This window comes from Dipodomys spectabilis, unplaced genomic scaffold, assembly GCF_019054845.1.
Source record: "Dipodomys spectabilis isolate Male_0828 unplaced genomic scaffold, ASM1905484v1 ptg000006l, whole genome shotgun sequence".
NCBI classification, from domain to species: domain Eukaryota; kingdom Metazoa; phylum Chordata; class Mammalia; order Rodentia; family Heteromyidae; genus Dipodomys; species Dipodomys spectabilis.
The window spans coordinates 6587953-6607177 of NW_024870683.1; the positions used below are offsets into that span (position 1 = coordinate 6587953).

A 19225-nucleotide genomic window follows, 5' to 3' on the forward strand; every position below is an offset into this window, starting at 1 on the left:
GGTTGTGTGGACCCTCTGGTTTGTTCTAGGGACTAACATGGCCCACAGGGTGTCTAGTGATCTTGAGAGTCAGGTAGCTCTCTCCTAAAGACACCATATTAACCCTTGTACAATGTGCCCCAAGGCAGTGTCCTTCCTTGGAACTCCCCTTCCAGTCTAGCAGGAGCTCTGCTTATCTTTACAATAAATCGTCATCATTTTTCCTTCTCCTTTGAGTCCATGGACTCATTCTTGAGATTGTAGAGAGAAAGGACTTGAACCAGGTGTTGCAGTCTTTTTGTATCATTACTGTTGTACATCAGAAGGGCATAATTACTCAAACTACTGAGATAATGGGAGTGAGAGTGTTCTAGGCTGGGTAAATAAGAAACAGGTCCCTCATTTCTAGACCTTACTGGGCAAAGACATAGGGAGACAGCCTTTGGGATAAAGAATTTATTGCCTGAGCAAGCTCAGACTTTACCAGAAACAGTAGCGAGGATAGCTCTCGGACACAAACTCAGGGTGAACAACATAGCTGTTTCTCTGGGACCCACCAGTCTTCTTGAAGTGACTTGTGTCCCATCTGCAAGGGAGAGACGGTCAGCCGTTCTAGACACTCCTATGTTGAAGTCAACATCTGATTCCAATTCTCAATACTAACCTTATCCCAACATTTTAACACTAACACTGACTTCCTAACCTCATGTTGTAATGCTGAATTTCTGATGCTAAGTACATATTCCCTACCTTTTCATACCAAATCCTGAAGCCCAGCACACAATACTAAATTCACTACCAAGTCTAACTCCTTCCATACTTCCCCACGGCCCTAGCTCCCCCTGGTGGCTGGTTCCTGTAGGTGCAACTTAGTGGACACATCCCATCCCTAGTCCCCTTCCCGGCCCCCAAGGCCCTAAAGGAACAGCGTGTATATGCAAGTGAAAGTGTGTGCATCAGACTTACTTCAGGTTTGGACATGGGTAGAATGATGGCAGGGGAGTTGTAACAGCACATTGCATTCCGGGTCGGTGCCCGAAGGGCGACACACACCTGGGGAAGAAAGTAGTAGGCAGCAAGAGGTAAGGTCTATTGATACCCTCCTATTCCTGCAGTGCAGACCGAGGACTGTGGTGATGTTTCAGGCACGAGTCCTACCGCTCCAAGATCCTTCCCGTCTTTGCCTTTCAAGACCCTATTTCAGTACTGCCTCTGCGTAGATCCCTCCTCACAAGGCCTGGTTTTGCTGTCCAGGGCAGACGATGGAGTCCAGGGAGAGGACTGGCTTCCCTTCTGGGGAGGATTGAGGACTCAGGAGCCCTTCAGATCTTTGCAAAGGAACAGCAATTTCTCCAGCATGCTGAAGGGTGCATGGAGTCTTCAGGAGACTCAGGCACGTTTACACACACGCGCGCGCGCGCGCACACACACACACACATTTTTGTTTTTTTTTGTCGGTCTTGGGGCCTGAACTCTGGGCCTGGGCACTGTCCCTCAGCTCTTCAGCTCAAGGCTAGCACTCTACCGCTTGAGCCACAGCGCCACTTCTGGCTTTTTCTGCTTAAGTGGTGCTGAGGAATCGAACCCAGGGCCTCATGCATGAGACGCAAGCACTGAGCCACCTTCCCAGTCCATCCCCGCCCCCCCCCCCCCCCATTTGAGGGATAAGACTCAACCTTGCATGACCGGCTATGGGGTTAGGGACAGAGATCAGGACCCATTCTGTACAGTATTCAGAACTGCCTCAGACTTGGTTACCTCGGCCCCGGGGCAAAGGGGAAGCAGAAACACGGCTGGGCCCAGTGAGCAAGCAGAATTCGGCTGCAGGCCAGCGCAGGGCTGACTTGGAGGCCCAGCGGGGCTAGAAACTGCAGCCAGGGAGGGCCGGGCTGGGGGTGAGGCTTGTTTGGGGAAGGAGGCTGCCTGAGGGCTGATCCATGCGAACCTTACAGTCGGCTCCTCCAAGCACGGACTCAGGCGAGGGTCAGCGAGGGGCGCCTCCGCGGCGAGGCAGTCCAACCCGTGCAGGCAGTAGTGGCGGCCAGGGCAAGGGCTATTGAAACCTTGGAACGGCAGGCGGCCGGACATCGGGTCCAAGCATCTGCACCGCGGTGCTAGCTGTGGCAGCGGCTGGTTCCGGGACAGCGAGTTCAACATGTTCATCACCACCTCACGTTCTGTGCCCGCGGGTCCAGAACCCAAGAGACCCCCAAGACAAGAGTCCCAGGCAGGGGGAGAGGCAAGGTCAGAAACAGAGGCAGAGACACAGTGACACCCCCTCCAGGACCCTCGGCCTCCACCCTGTTCCCCTCGATCCCCGGCCCGTCCGCCTCTGTCCTCCCGCTCCCTTTCCACCGGCCCCGCCAGTCTTTACCGTAGGCATTGAGGCGCTCCGGCTTGGGAGGGTACTCCAAGGGCATGCCTCGAACTACTGGGTCCAGCCTAGAGTCCTGCAGGGACCACAGATGCTAGCCTCAAGCTCCGATCCGGAAGAGTGTTTACCCCTTTGAGGGGTCCCTCCAGAACACCCTGTTCCCGCCTCTCAGCAGCTCCCAACTCTGATCTGCCGAGTGTTTGGGGTTGTTGCTGGGCAACGCATTTACTCCATCTATCCGGAGGAGGCTAGAGAGGAGGAGGGCTGTAGGAAGGGAGATTGGCCTGGGCCTGGGACCACTGTGCACTAGCATTTGCCTTTGATTTTAGTATTTGCCTTTATCAGATGGAGTGTTGTTTTTTTTTTTTTCTTTATCGGTCGTGGGGCCTGGGCACTGTCCCTAAGAGCTCAAGGCTAGCGCTCTACCACTTGAACCACAGTGCCACTAACGGCTCTTCTGCTTATGTGGTGCTGAGGAATCGAACCCAGGGCCTCATGCATGCAAGGCAAGCACTCTACCACTGAACCACCTTCCCAGCCCATGATGGAGTGTTTAACAGGGAGTTTACAATATTAGAATACATTAGAATTACAACATCAGAATCACCTAGAGGACCTTGTGACACATTCTAATTCTGTGTGTGTGTGTGTGTGTGTGTGTGTGTGTGTGTGTGTGTGTATGTGTGTGTGTGTAGGGGGAGGGGTCCTGGCTTGAACCCAGGGTGAGGGTTTTTTGCTCAAGGCTAACACCGTATTACTTGAATCACAACTTCACTATTGTCTTTTTTTGTAGTTAAGTCCCTAAGACAAGAATCTCAGGTACTTCCTTGCCCCCTCTACTGGCTGGCATTGAACCAGGATTCTCATATCTCAGCCTCCTGAATAGCTAGGATTATAAGTGTGAATCACCAGCCCCCAGCTCAAATTCTAATTCTTTTTTTTTTTTTTGGTCCAGTCGTGGGGCCTAAACTCTGGGCCTGGGCGCTGTCCCTCAGCTCTTCAGCTCAAGGCTAGCGCTCTACCACTTGAGCCACAGCGCCACTTCCAGCTTTTTCCTTTTTGCTTATGTGGTGCTGAGGAATCAAACCCAAGGCCTCATGCATGCAAGGCAAGCGCTCTACCACTGAGCCACCTTCCCAGCCCCTCAAATTCTAATTCTTGAGGAAGTCCTAATTCAAAAAAGGTTCAGTCTATCAGCCTACTGCTAGGCACTCCTGCAAGGGGCCTTGGGACCTCTTACCTTCCCTAGCCAGAGGGCCAGGCCTGGGACTAGGACTCCATTCTATCTCCCAGGAATAGTCTCCTATTCTATTTCTACTCTGCTGCTACTTAGTAGCCTCGTGCTCCTGTTTTCCCTGTTCATATCACAATGGAAGGGGAAGATGACTGTGACAGCCCCAAATGTCACAATGGTCAGAACAGATGAGGAGGGGTCACTCAGCAAACTTCAAGAAGGTACAAGTATGCCAGAAGTCCACACCACTCATCTGTACAGAGCCAAGGCAGAGATCAGGATTCAAGGATTTATCATAGCCCCACTCCTGGGCTAGCAAACATTCACTAATCCTAGTTCCCCAGATGGGGGAAGATTCTGGAGCACTGTTGGTAGGAAAGGAATGAGGACTGAATAGATAAGTATCAGTCACTGTAGTGTAGGATGGTAGTGTGGACCCGGTAGCTACCTTAGACAGTTGAGGAAGGTAGGAAGAATACTTGTTCAAGTAGGAGCTGTTGTAAGGTCCCATCTTCCATGTGTTGTACCGGTCACCGCCCAGGTAACTTGGGCAGTATTTGAGTGCTGCATTGTAGGAGTGGAGATGTCAGTTATTTCTTACTTCACCCAGGGGATCTAGGACCACTTTAAATGTTTGTTGATTCCCAGCACAAAGCAGATCATCATTGACTTCTCCTGAGGCCAGTCCCTAAGCCTACCCATACTTCGCTCCCTTCTTTCCTCCCTCCTTCCTTCCCTCCCTCCCTCCCTTCCTCCCTTCCTCTCTCCCTCCCTCCCTCCCTCCCTCCCTTCCTTTTTCTCTTCCTTCCTTCCTTCCTTTTCTTTCTAGATGGGTCTTGATAGATAGCCTAGGTTGGACTTGAACTTTCTTTTCTGCCACAGCCTTTTTAGTGCCAGGATTATGGCCTACCATACTTTGTTTCTGACAGTTGTAGCCCAGCTAATCAATTTTTATCCTGGTTCTATATTCTGAATCAATTAATTTGAAAATGGGGTTTCCTGCCAGTTTTTCTGTCTCCCTCATCTTCTACATCCAGACTCCAAGGTTTGCCTTTCTTCCTTCTTAAAACTCTTTGAATCCATTGAATCCATTCCCTCTCCCAGCCCTCCATGATCTGCCTCATCTTCTCTGTATCATCACCAGGAGACAAGATAATGTCATGGTTAACAGAGCAAAATCTGCAGATAGATTGCCTGGTTTCAAATTTCTGTTCTACCAATAATTAGCTTTGTGAGACCTTGACCAAGTTAATCTTGTCTCAGTTTACCCAACTGTAAAATTAGGGTGATAACTCTCAGGTTTGTTGTGGATCAGGGAGCACTTGCCTAACATAGGGTTGTTGTGAGGCTTAAATAAGTTAATAATTGTTCAAAAAATTAGAATACTTGTTACGATTAAAAAGCTATTTTAATTAGCCTATTGGTCTTCTTGCCTTATCTTTGAAATTTTACAATCCAGCATCACCGTAGAAACTGTGGTGCTTTTTCACAAATGAAAAGTTGATCATTGTTAACTAACTCTAGTTAACATTCTTCAACACCATCCCTGCCACAAGATCCTCTGTAATTCATGTGAGAAACAGGGTAAAAAGGCCAAGAAGAAGACAGGTGGGTGTGGGGAAGAGGTACAACGTTGGGGTTTGAAATTCTGAGTTGGCTGATTTGGCATACTGTGTTTGAGGTTTATTTTTCACATCCAGGTAGAGATCACCATACTCAGATGAAGGAGAGTAAAGTCTGGTGAGACATCAAGGCTACAGTATTTAAAGTTAGGGATGGGGTAGGTAACATAGTTTTGGGGACAGAGCAAGGAGGAAAGAGAACTCTGAATAGTATTCTGGAAAACTTTGTGTCCAAAGTAAGTATATAAGAGACTTAGAAAAAGCGAGGCGTCAGAGAGGCTGAGGAAGGAAGTAGTTTTAAGTAGAATGGAGTAGTCAGAGGAGTGAAATGCATAGGGAAAGTCTCAGATAGTGAAGACTAAAAGGTCTCATGGATATGGTAATCGGAACCACACAGATGTAATTTCAGTATTCTGTGTAGGAGGTGCAGACGCCAACTTATGTTGGGAATTATCACTTCATCCAACAAAGATTTACGAAGTCCCTTGATGGAGGGGCCCAGTTGTAAATAAGAGAAGACTGTGGTTTTGTTTTGTTTTTTTTTTAGAGCTGAGGACCAGAATCAGGGTCTTGCACTTGCTAGGCAAGTGCTCTTCCACTGAACTAAATCCCCAATCACTTTTTTTTTTTTGTGGTGCTATTTGGTTTGAATTCAGGGCCTAGAGCTGGCTAGGTAAATGCTCTAACACTAAGCCTAACCTCTCTTCCTCAAGACTGGTGTACTGGTGTGTGTGTGTGTTTGTGTGCGTGTGTGTTTGTGTGCATGCACATACACACAGATTGTAAACACTTTATCAAAGGGGAAAGATAATTTTTCATAAGGTGTATGAAGGAGTGAGGAAGTTGAGATAATGAGTATAGACTGTGTTTCTGGGAATCTTGACTGTGAGGGAGATGAGAGGTTTTAGGCAGAAGTTAGGAAATGTTCCAGGGAAAGGGAAAGAGGTATCATGTGGCAGGAGAGATGGAGAACTGAACAGGATTGCTAAGAAGATGGGGAGGAGGTGACTCTTGGAATATGGTTGGAGGATTTTGGGAAGATTAATTTTCTCTCCATCTTTAATAGTGATGAAAGCCAGGGTTCTTCCAGGGTTAGGTTATTGTTTTGAGCCAGACTCTGTCTGGTCTTTACTCCTAGGTTCAAGTTACCCTCCTATCTCAACCTCCCAAGTAGCTGGGACTACAGGTGCATGCTGTGCCTGGTTATTTTCCAATTCTATTTTCAGACAGGGAGATCACAAAAGTCTGAGCCTAGGTGGTCTCCTCCAGGGTCAGGGTCAAGACAGGTGGTTAGTAATCAAGTTGAAGTGGAGATTGGTTAGAAAAAAGGTCTATTTTATCTCATGGATAGAGATAGGTTGATAGATCAGGTCAGGATCTAATTGGGTTCAAGTTATAAGTCATTGGTGGGGTCACTGCTAGAGTCAGGAGGTTACGGAGGCCCTACCTTCATTTTGAGGGATCCAGTACTGCTCAGGACAGTATGGATGGCCTGATGTGTGTGTAGTGCATTTGTTCATCTGCAGAGTATCAGGATCCATATAGCGCTGTGTGGCATGAGTTAGACCCTGTGAAAAGAAAAGAGAATTGGCTAGGCATGTAGAGGTCCCTAGATTCAGTCCCTCCTGAAATCAACTTGGGTGGATTTTTTTTACCTCTCTCCCAATGGCAGAGGGTGGATTTTCATGCCAGTCTTCATTCTTCTACATGATTTCTTGGTTGGATCACATTTTGCCCCCTGACCCCCCTTTTTATTCCCAAACTGGGGTTTGGAATCAAGCTCTTGCTCTAATCATAGTGTTTTATTATCTATTTTTTGATGTTTCCTGACTCGGATGGAACTCTTAAAGGTCAGAGCTAAGTGTTTCTCCCGTCATTTCCCCCTTTCTTCTTTTCTTTCTTTTTCTTTTTTTTCTCTTTCTTTCCTTTCTTTCTTTCTTTCTCTTTCTTTCTTTCTCTCTTCCTTCCTTTCTTTCCTTTCTTTTATTTCCCTTTTATTCCTTCCTTCCTTCCTTCTTTCCTTCCTTTGTTGTTATTATAAAGGTGTTGTACGGAGGGGTATTATAAAGGTGGTGTACAGAGGGGTTACAGTTACCTAAGTCAGGTAGAGAGTACATTTCTTTTTGGACAGTACCACCCCTTCCCTCACTCTCTTCCAGTTTTTTCTCCCATCCCCACTCACAAGTTGTATAGTTCATCTTCAACATAGTGTCTAGTTAGTACCACTTGTTCATTCTTTATCCCTCTATTTCTATTCTCCCTTATCCTCCTAAAGACATATAAAAGAACAAGACAAAAAGAAAAGAAAAACAACAACAAAAACTTCATTATTTTATATGATCAGAGGCACAAAGGCATAGTGCCTTTGTGTTCCTCCCTTAAGAGAATATTCCTTTGCTCTCTCTGGATATGGATGCCTAGAGTCCTGTATAATTTATCACGTCCCATTTTTAGCTCTAGCTTTGGCGTATGAGAAAAAACATGTACTGTTTGTCTCTCTGAGCTTGGCTTACCTCACTTAACTATGATTTGTTCTTGGTCCATCCATTTCCCTGAAAATGACATAATATTATTCTTTCTTAAACTCTTCTCTTTCTTGTAGACTATATTCTGTCAGAGATCAGGGCCTCCCGTAGGGCCCCAGTTTCCTCCAACAGGGTTAGTAGGCCCCTGGCACAACTGGAGCCTCAGGAAAGGCTGGCTATCCTGGCTGCTATCTGTCTAATGCAAGCTTCTTTTTTTTTCCCACCGTGAGAATAACAGCCATTTATATTGCAATCTGAGAAGTGATATCTCTCATTTCTTCCACGTTCTATTCACTAGAACCAATAACTAGATGTGGCCACATCTGAAAAATCAGAGATTGCAGGCAATTGTCAGGACTGGTATGGTTTTTGACCTGCTCAGCTAATGCTCGTGGGTCTTGTAGTGAAGGGACAATCTACACCTCATCTCTGCTCTTGTCATATCCAGTTAATGCAAGCTTCTTAAGTAGGGTGGAATCTGGAGCTGAAAAATGGAGCTGATGGGGGACCTACTTTAAGGTTCAATTCTTTGTCTTGGACTCGATCCTGATTCTGCTTATGGCTCTGATCATGCAACAATATTATCTTTGACTTTGATCTTCACTTTGCTCTGCTCCTCATCTAACCACCTTTTTTTCCTCTTCCTGATCCAGGCCCTGGGTCCCTCTGCTTTTTGAAGTTCATCTTATCTCATCACTCTTTGTTCAGCTAGATATGTAGAAATTCAGATCAAGGCCTCCCTTGGGGCCACTTTGTCTCCAGATGAGAGCAGAATGCCAAGCAAGGTATGTGTTTACAGGTGTTTATAGGCAGTGGGTCTGAAAATGCCACTGAACCATCCACACTGCCCTTTATGATATTAATGAGAGAGGCTTCTTATAGCCAGAGCTAAGATCAGACCTGGCCCTTAGGGATACAAATACCCTGAAACCCCCTCAACTCAAAGGCTTCTGGGTCAAGTTCTGTGGACAAATATGGCACAATTAGACTCCAACATAAGTGAGAATGGATGATGTGGATCCAAGGGTCCCATGCCTTAGTGGCTTTCTGAACTTTACACACACACACACACACACACACACACACACACACACACACACACAATGTATCCACTTACACACATACAGATGTGTCCATATATACATACTAAAATATACCCACCCACACATAGAACAGTCACGCAGAACTCATAGACTATTAATTTTTTTTTTGTTGGAGCCTTTCCTCAGATGTCTGCAATCTTTCTTCATGTTCATGAATAGGAGACTAACTTAGCTAAGGCTCTAAACTGTGAGTGGGTTTTGTCAACTGTGGAATGATCTGGTTGGATGATGATGATTATTATTACAAATGCTAATAATATGTGTGTGTCATTCTTCTTGGGTTGATCAGATTCTTCAGAAAGGATTCCTTTATTCTTTGGTCTGAGGGTAATAACCTGGTTGCCATTGTTCTCGGAACCTGTATGGAGCAGGTATATTGGGGGAGGGAGCATGTTATAATTCAGCCTATGGAGGTTCACTTGTTGTTTGTTTGTTGGTCGTAGGTATGGAACTCAGGGCTGGAGCACTGCCCCTGAGCTCTTTTGCTCAAGGCTAGCATTCTACCACTTTGAGCCTCTGCTCCATTTCTGGCTTTTGAGTGGCTAATTGGAGCTGAGTCTCTCAGGGACTTTTCTGCCCCAGCTGGCTTTGAACTAAGATCCTCGGATCTCAACCTCCTTAGCTAGTATTACAGGCATGAGCCACCAGTGCCTTGCTAGTTCACCTGTTGTTATTATGGTGCCCCACCCTCAGTTTTTATCCCCAGTCCTGAGATCTTGCCAACAAATAAGCCTTGTGACTTTAGCAGAAACAGAGGTAGGTAGTTACCCTCTGGCACAAACTTAGAAAAAGGGATTCATAGGTTTAACTGCTTAAATGGCTTTCAAATAAGCCTTAGTTCTGAACCATCTTCAGTTCCAGAGAAGCCTAGGATTATTCATTCCTGAGCTTTTTGGAAATTCTGCAGTTTTGAGTTGAATTATGTCTCCACACTCCTATTGCTGGCTTGAGACTCAGCTTTCTCAGTAAAATCAGTAAAAATCAGTAAAATCAGTAAAAATCAGCTAAATCAGTACTACTTAGCATACTTTCCAGCTTCCAAAACTTCCTTGCCATCATCCTTTCTTTTTCAACATCCTTGTGGTTTATGACTTAAATATCTATTACTCTAGTTTTAGAGAGGTTTCAGGAGAGTCAAATGCACATGTGTTCAATTAGAGTTCTTGATGTATTCTACATACTAATGAGTTACATGTTGCAGATCTCTCAGTTTGTGGCTTCTTTCTTTAATTTTCTTAATGGTGTCTTTGATGAACAGAAGGTCTTAATTTAAACATAGTTGAATTTATTAATCTCTTCTTTTATGGTTAATGTTTTTTGTGACTTAAGAAATCCATCCATACTCTCAGATAATGCACATAACATCCTGTATTTTCTTCTAAAAATTATTCAGTTTTGCTTTCCATATTTAATCTCTCAGAACTTGCACTTGGGGTTTGATGTGAGATAGTGATTAATTTTATTTTTATCTCTATTGATAACTAATATTCCCATAGAGTAATCTATTTCTACCCTCAGATTTGTTATGCCACTCCAAGCCTGATGCCTTATCTTTGTTGAATATTATTTCCATATATATGTGTGTGTATGTGTGTGTGGTACTTTTCTGTTTCATTAGTCAGTTTTTCCAGCTTTATGAGTTCCTATAACTTCACAATTAGTATCTGTTTGGACAAGTTCTCTTTTGCCTATTGGTCTTTGTTATAAATTTTAGAAACAGCTTGTCAAATTCCTCAAAAGATTGATTTTTTTTTTTTGGTCTGGTTGTGGGGCCTGAACTCTGGGCCTGGGCCTGTTGCTCAGCTCTTCAGTTCAAGGCTAACGCTCTACCACTTGAGCCACAGCGCCACTTCCGGCTTTTTTTCTTTTTGCTTATGTGGTACTAAGGAATCGAACACAGGGCCTCAGGCATGCAAGACAAGCGCTCTACCACTGAGCCACCTTCCCAGCCCCGCCTCAAAAGCTCTTGATGAGACTTTTTCTCCTTTTTTTATTTTTATTTTTGCCAGTCCTGGGGCTTGAATTCTGGGCCTGGGGGTTGTCCCTGAGTCATTGTACGCAAGGCTAGTGCTCCACCACTTAAGCCATAGCTCCACTTCTGGCTCTTTCTGTAGTTTATTGAAGATAAAAATCTCAGACTTTCCTACCTGGGCTGGCTTTGAATCATAATCCTTACATCTCAGCCTCCTGAGTAGCTAAGATTACAGGTGTGAGCCACTGGCAGCCAGCTCTTGATGAGATTCTAGTGATATTGAATTAAATCTTCATGATAGCAAGTCTTCCTATCCAAGAACATGCTATATGTCTTTAAGTATTTTGAAGAAGTATTTCATAAAGTTTTGTTTTGTTTTTGAGATTGTCCAGACAGGCTTGTAAGCCAAACACTAGAGTTATAGGTTACATGGTTCTCAATAAAGTTTTATAATATTATCTATAGTTTTCCCCACATTGTTGAATTTATACTTTTATTTTAATTTATTTATTTTTGTCAGTTTTGTGGCTTGAACTCAGGGCCTGGGTACTGTCTTTTAGCTGTCACCTTCCCCCTCCCCCCCTCGCTGGTCAGGGCTAGCACTCTACCACTTTGAGCCACAGTACCACCGTTTTCTGGTGGTTAATTGGAGATAAGAGTTTTACAGACATTCCTGCCCAGGCTGGCTTCCAACCACAATCTTCAGATCTTAGCCTCCTCAGTAGCTAGGATTACAGGTGTGAACCACTGGCACCTGGTTATTATTTTTTTGCTGTTAGATAAATGTGTTGTGATTTCTCTCTGTTTTTAAGAGAGAGTCTCACTAACTATCCCAAGCTGGCTTCAAACTCATGATCCTCCTGTCTCAGCCTCCCAAGTACTGGGATTTTGTATGGCCTAAATTTTCTTATTCTAATAATTTATAGACTCTATACACACAGTTGTCTCATCTGTAAATATAGTTTTACTTTTTCATTTTCTCTGTGTCTTTTTACTTTTTGTTTCCTTAATTTTCTGGCTAGGACTTTCAATATAATGCTGGATAGAGGTTATGTGGGAATCTGCGAATGCTGAGCTGTGAGGTATAATAAAGAGAATTGAAATGCCATTCTCTTAACTCTCAGAAAGCTGGGAATTGTCTGAGAAAAATCAGTCGCTCCTAGCAATACAGAGACTCAAGATTCTACCCTAGATGTGAGTTAATGAGAATCAAACTTCCTTGGACCTTAGAGTTGGTGAAGGTCCATACAAATTGTGGGTGTTTGTTGCTTACCTCTGCCTCCCTAAGGATAAGGAAGTTATTCTTCCTAGGATTGTTTCACATGCTGATGTCTGTAACTTCAGAGATTTCTACCTTACTTTCTGAAGTACTCCCCTGTCTGATAATCAATTAAAAATCCTGTTAATGGGATCTTGGGGTGTCTGTTGTTGGTGAAAAGCACAGGCCTTGGGTGCCCTGAAACCAGTTTCACTGTCTGGCTTCCATTACTGCCTTGGTCGTGATCGCGGCCGGATAAAGCACTTGTGGTGATTTGCAGCAGACGTTGAATGGTGAATACTCTTGCATTGATCCCAATTTTAAAAAAGAATACTTCTATTATTACCTAATATAAGTGATGCTGATTATGTACTTTGGGCAAATATTGTGGGTATTTTTCCTTTTTTGCAGTATTGGGATATGAACTCAGGGCCTTATGCCTTCAGTCTACCACTTGGGCGTTGGCCACAGCTTTTGGGTGTATATCCTTTATTAAGTTAGAGAAGCTTATTGCTATTTTTTTTGCCGGTCGTGGGGCTTGAACTTGGGCCTTGGGAGCTGTCCCTGTGCTCCTCAGCTCAAGGTACGCGCTCTACCGCTTGAGCCACAGCACCACTTCTGTTTTTCTAGTGGTTTATTGGAGAGAAGAGTCTCACAGACTTTCCTGCCCGGGTTAGCTTTGAACTGTGATCCTCAGATCTCAGCCTCCAGAGTAGCTAGGATTACAGGTGTGAGCCACTGGTGCCTGGCTGGATTTTTTTATTTGTAATCATGAACAGGTATTGATTGCTTCTTTGCCTTTGGCTTTTGTCCGCATCCTTTTAAAAATAACTATGCAGGTATAATTTACATAGCACAAAATTCACTGTTTACATATATAACTCAAGAATTCTTAGTAAGTTTATTGAGTAGTTCAACTGTAACCACAACCCAATTTTGGAATATTTCTGTCACTCCACCAGAAGATCTCTTTTGCACATTTTGAAATGATTTTATGCTTTTCTCCTGAAGTATGTTAATGAATGACATTTTTTTGTTCCTTTCTCCCTCCCTCCCTCCCTGCCTGTCTCCCTCCCTCCATCTCTCCCTCCCTTCCTTTCTTTTGTGCCAGCACTAGGACTTGAACTCTATTTAGGTGCTGTCCCTTAGTTTTTTCACTCAGGGCTGGCACTTTACTACCTGAGCCACAGCTCCACCTCTGGCTTTTTGGTGGTTAATGGGAGATGAGTCTCATGGACATTCGATGTTCCTGCCCAGGCTGGTTTCAAACTGTGATCCTCAGATCTCAGCCTCCTGAGTAGCTAGGATTCCAAGGGTGAGCCATAGCTGATTTTTTCTTTCTTTTCTTCCTTCCTTTCTTTTCTTCCTTCCTTCCTTTTTCTTTCTTTCTTTCTTTTCCTTCCTTCCTTCCTTCCTTTCCTTTCTTTCTTTCTTTCCTTCTTTCCTTTCTTTCTTTCTTTCTCTTTCTTTCTTCTTTCTTTCTTTTTGTCAGTTGTGGGGCCTGAACTCTGGGCTCTTCAGCTCAAGGCTAGTGCCCTATCACTTGAGCCACAGTGCCACTTCCAGCTTTTTCTGCTTATGTGTTGCTGAGGAATTGAACCCAGGGCCTCATACATGCAAGACAAGCACTCTACCACTGAGCCACCTTCCCAGCCCCATAGATGATTTTTCTAATGTTAAGTCAATCTTGCACTTGTGGAATAGTTACAAGTTATCCATTGTCATGTAATGCCGCATTCAGTTTGCTAATATTTTATTTAGAATTTTGGCTTTTGTGTTTATGCGTAATTTTATTTTCTTATACTGTCTTTGACTAGTTTTTCATCAAGGTACATATTGTGTACATGTATCAATGCACCCTGTATCTCTCCACTTATGTTAACAATGTTTGAGGAAATGGAACCAAATGTTATGATTTTGTCAACTTTTAAAATTCTACTAGGTCAATATAAATTTATAATTATACTTCCTGAAAAATTGAAACTTGCCAATTTAACAAATGTATGTCATTGAATTAATATGGATTTTATCTGTAAAAATGTTATCTGCTATTTAGTAACATTCTCAACTTTTTGTTACTGTTTGGATCAGAGAAGCAGAAGTATGCGTGATATAGCATAAGGAATTTATTATGGGGATTAGACTTTACATAATTATGGGAACTGGCTAAGACCTCTATAAGGTCAAGAAGCAGGCAAGAGCAAGAACAAATTAAAGCCCATGGAGACAACAAGAACGTGTGCATGTGCATTCTGGTTTCCAACCTAGATGATAGGGACAGTGATACTGGTGTCCTTTTGTGACAAAGCTGCACACACACTTGGTCCAGGGCCCAAAATGTCAAAGGAGGAGGGAGGTCCAGTGGGAACTGAGGTTGTAGGAGATGCTGCCCTATACCAGTGACCACTGTGAACAAGCCAACAGCAACTTTCCTCTTTTTTCCCTCCCTCCCTCTTTTTTTTTTTTCCTTCTCATTCTCTCTTTCCTTTTCCAGATTGCCTTCAAACTCAGGACCCTTCTTCCTTAGCCTCCCATGTTCTGGACTTTCAGGCGTGTAATACTATGCCTACCTGGCCATACACCAACTTTCAAAAGATAAAAATGGAAGTAGCTGCCTTTTTATTTATGTCTTTTGGATCTCATGTAAATTTCTCTTGTAGCCATTCCAGAGCTACTTAGGGAAGCAAAGTCTGGGATTTGTAGTTGCTGCTAGTTAGTAGTACAAACCTATCTTTTACCCTCTTTAGAATAATGTGAGGTTCTTGGAACATATTAACTTTGTCCTTTACTAACTTATATAATAATATCACTTAATATTTTAATTCTTTCTTTAAATATACCACTATATTTTCCCAAAGGTATTTGCTTAAATTTTCCTGTTTATCTGTTATTTATTATCTCATATCTTTCCTTCTGTGATAATTTTCCTTCCCTCAACATTTCTCTTATTATACATTATGGATCTGATGATAGCAAACATTTTGGTTTTATTCTGTGCTGTAGCCTAAATCCAGGTCCTTATGATCACTAGGCAAATCCTTGAATCAGTGGCCTATACCTCAACTGTAAGATCATAGTTTTGCTTACCTGAAAATATCTTTTCCTTTCTGTTGGGGTGTGTGTGTGTGTATATCTTGAGACAAGGTCTTGTTATAGAGCCTAAGCTAGAGTCATACTCATTCTGTAGCTAAGGTTGGCTTCAAACTCACAATCTACCTCCCTCAGCCTCCCTAGTGATGAGATTATAAGCATAAAGTACCATGTCCAACTCTTTTCCCCTTCATTTCCCTCCTTTCCTATGTTTTTGACAGTGTTGGGGGTTTGATTTTGTAAATCCTTCCTTCCTTCCTTCCTTCCTTCCTTCCTTCCTTCCTTCCTTCCTTCCTTCCTTCCTTCCTTCCTTCCTTCCTTCCTTCCCTCTCTTCTTTGTGCTGGTACTGGGGCTTGAAATCAGCTGTCCTTCAGCTTATTGAACTTAGGGTGCTGTCCCTTAGATTTTTCATACAATGCTGGTTTTCTACCACTTAAGCTACAGCTTCACTTCCTGCTTTTTTGTTGTTAATTGGAGATGAGTCTCATAAGGGCTAGGAAGGTAGCTCAGAGGTAGAGTGCTTGACTTGTATGCATGAAGTTCTGGGTTTGATTCCTCAGCACCATATAAGCAGAAAAAGCTGGAAGTGGCGCTGTGGCTAAAGTGGTAGAGCGTTAGCCTTGACTCAGAATTCAGGCTCCACAGTAAAAAAAAAAAGTCTCATAAATTTTCCTGCCTGGGCTGGCTTTAAACCATAATCCTCAGATAATAGCAGATTTTAGCCTCCTGAGTAGCTAGGATTACAGATGAGCCCACCAGTGCCTGGCTGTTTTCATATATTTTATTATGAACTCATGTTTGATTGGTCTTACTCTAAAAGATAACTAAAAACCTACATTGAGGATATTTTCTACCATAGTTGAATTTCTTTTTTTGGCCAGCCATGGGGCTTGAACTCTGGGCCTGGGTGCTGTCCTTCAGCTCTTCAGTTCAAGGTGAGAGCTCTACCATTTAAGCCACAGCGCCATTTCCAGTATTTTCTACCATAGAAGATCCACATTGTGTGTGTGTGTGTGTGTGTGTGTGTGTGTGTGTGTGTGTGTGTGTGTGTGTGTGTGTGTGTGTGTGTGTGTTGGCAGGGAGCCAGAGACATTGAAACACTTGTTTCAGTTTGGCATTCAGAGAATTAGTCCCTTTACCTTTTTAGTAAATTAGGTTTATACTCCTTGTAGTGTTTGTATTGGAATTTATTCTGAGTAATAATTTTTTTTTTTTTTTTGTCGGTCGTGGGGCTTGAACTCTGGGCCTGGGCGCTGTCCCTCAGCTCTTCAGCTCAAGGCGAGCGCTCTACCACTTGAGCTACAGCGCCACTTCCGGTTTTCTGGTGGTTTATTGGAGATAGGAGTCTCACGGTCTTTCCTGCCCGGGCTGGCTTTGAACCGCGATCCTCAGATCTCAGCCTCCTGAGTAGCTAGGATTACAGGCGTGAGCCACCAGCGCCCGGCTTTGGAATTTATTCTGAGGGCAATCTTGGCTTCTTAAATAACTGATCATTCACATTCATGGAAGTCCAAAACAAAATAAACGTCAATTTTTTTTGCAATACTTAATTGTATGGGCTTTTTTTTTTTTTTGGTGTGCCAGTCCTGGAGCTTGAACTCAGGCCTGGGTATTGTCTCTGAGCCATAGCTCCAAGCTTGGGCTTGGGCACTATCCCTGAGCTCTTTTGTTCAAGGCTAGCACTCTACCACTTGGAGCCATAGCACCACCTCAAATTTTCTGGTGGTTAACTAGAGATAAGAGTCTTAAGGACATTCCTGCCCCAGCTGCTTCAAATGGTGATCTTCACATCTCAGCCTCCTGAGTTGCTAGGATTACAGGAGTGAGCCACTGGTACCCAGCATTCAGTAGTGCAGGTTGATTTCTGACTTGTGATCCTCCTGGGTATGGTATGCCACTATACCCAGCTAGACCTCTTTTTTTTTTTTTGGGTCCGGTCGTGGGGCCTGAACTCTGGGCCTGGGCGCTGTCCCTCAGTTCTTCAGCTCAAGGCTAGCGCTCTACCACTTGAGCCACAGCACCACTTCTGGCTTTTTTCTTTTTGCTTATGTGGTGCTGAGGAATCGAACTCAGGGCCTTGAGCATACAAGGCAAGCGCTCTACCACTGAGCCACCTTCCCAGCCCCTGGAATTTTTCTTTTAACTGTTCAATCACACTGCTTGTTAAGAAGCAGAAGGGTCAGAGTCCATCATACTGTTACCACAAGAAAAGCTCTAGGCTTTCCTTCTTCTTCTTCTTCTTTTTTTGGTCATGAGGTTTGAACTCTGGGCTTGGGCGCTGTCCCTGTGCTCTTCAGCTCAAGGCGAGAGCTCTACCACTTGATCCACCATGCCACTTCCGGTTTTCTAGTGGTTTATTGGAGATAAGAGTCTCATGGACTTTCCTGCCCTGGCTGGGTTTGAAACATGATCCTCAGATTTCAGCCTCCTGAGTAGCTAGGATTACAGCATGAGCCACCAGTGCCCGGCTCCTACATTCTTATTTTCACTGCTATCTGACTTTTGCTCCTCTCCATACATTGTCTGGCCAGATTAGCAGCTGTGTGGGTAGTATCTGACAGTGACCTTTATCTAGTTTTGTTGTTTTCATTGGTTTGTCCTTGGCTTTTCCTCTTCGACTTGTGGCCATAATTCTGTTCCTTATATGGTTCTTTATCAGTGTTTGAATATTGATATTCTCCAAAGTTCTGTCCTTGGCCATTTTCTTACTTTTCTTTGGCAAGCCATCCATGACCCCTAAGATTCAGTTATTACTGTTTTGGGAGAGGGAGGGAGTACTAGGGCTTGAACTTGGCTATGCGTTCCTCAAAACTTGGGTGGCCTTTCTTTTTTGTATTGTGGGTGCGCCTACACATGCAGGTGCCTATTCAACAAAATTTTATGGGACAGTACACAAAGACAAACTCTTGTAGGCAGAATATCACAAGTGGATTCTAAGATCCCACATCCCTTTGGTGAAAGCTGAAGACCATTTAACTGTCTTCAAAGACAGACAGAGGAATGATACACATGTGTAAAGTCATGCCTACAGGATATTTTCTGGCTTATTCTACTGGCAGCCTCAGGGCTTTTACATTTTCTGATGAGTCTGTCTGGAACTTTTAATTTTTTCACTCTGCACAAGAATGACTAGTTATTTCTCATCTTTCCAGGCTTAGCACAATGTCACTTTGAGAGAAAGAGGGCTCCCTAACCTATGGAAGCTCTTCTTTTCTAGCTCCATTGCCCTGTTTATTTCTTTAGTAACAATTGGACAATTTTCAAAAATCTTGTTTATTTCTTGCTTATTATGTCTCTTTCCACTTCCCATCCTGTTGTGGTTCCAGGAGGGCAAGATCCTCCACTAGTTTACATAACCTTTGTAAATTCTGTGCCTAAGCAAATGAATAAAACTGACCCAGATCCAAAGCTATAAATAATTACACAAATTGATAACCACATCCCATTCAAACACACACAGTCATGTAGTTTGTCCTGCCCACCCCCACCCCCACCCACCACTTACCGGAGTCACAAACTTGTTGGCCTCCCAGGCCCAGAGAGGTGGGTCCTTGTAGACCTCCTTGATGGAGGTTGGAGCCCTGAAGGAGTCACTGTAGGTGCTGATGGGAGTCTTGGTCTTACGAGAGAAGAGGAACATGGTAGGGTCTTGGGGATGCTGTGGTGGGCTCTATGTATCAAGGGCTCCTGCTGGACATCAGTGACCACCTCTCTCCGTAGTCAGCCCACTCCCACAGCCTGGAAGGTGCCCCAGTTGCTGTGACCCCCTCTTGTGGAGGACTTTTCAGTTGCCCTCCTCTACAGCTTTCTTGCTCCCACCCACTAAGCTTTCTTCTATAGGGTGAAATTGCCCATTATGATATCACTTGGCTTAGCCAAGTGTTTAATTTCCTGCCTACTCCCGGCCCTTTCCTATCTCAAGTCCCTCTAAAGAGCTCAGTCTTCAAGCAGTCTAAGGGCCCCTTAAGACCTTCTCAGCCAAATTTCTCATTTTGTTGGAGAGAAACAGAAGTTCTGAGGGGTTGTGGCTCACTTACGGCCACACAGCAGGTTAGTGGCATCCCAGA

At 44.0% G+C, this 19225-nt stretch overlaps 1 protein-coding gene across 2 annotated transcripts; it reads right to left on the bottom strand.

Moving 5' to 3' along the window:
- Positions 1-207: 207 nt before the first annotated feature.
- CUNH9orf24 (chromosome unknown C9orf24 homolog) lies at positions 208-18798 on the bottom strand. Of its 2 annotated transcripts, XM_042697211.1 has the most exons (7): positions 18664-18798; positions 6657-6777; positions 4036-4151; positions 2354-2429; positions 1925-2156; positions 946-1032; positions 208-565 (listed from the first exon to the last, which is right to left on the bottom strand). In XM_042697211.1, exons 1-7 carry the CDS (start codon positions 18796-18798, stop codon positions 460-462), a joined length of 873 nt encoding a protein of 290 aa, XP_042553145.1. In that variant the 3' UTR covers positions 208-459. The 2 variants fall into 2 exon arrangements, with proteins under 2 accessions (XP_042553145.1, XP_042553154.1); XM_042697220.1 differs by lacking the exon at positions 1925-2156 and having other exon boundaries at positions 493-565.
- Positions 18799-19225: the final 427 nt, after the last annotated feature.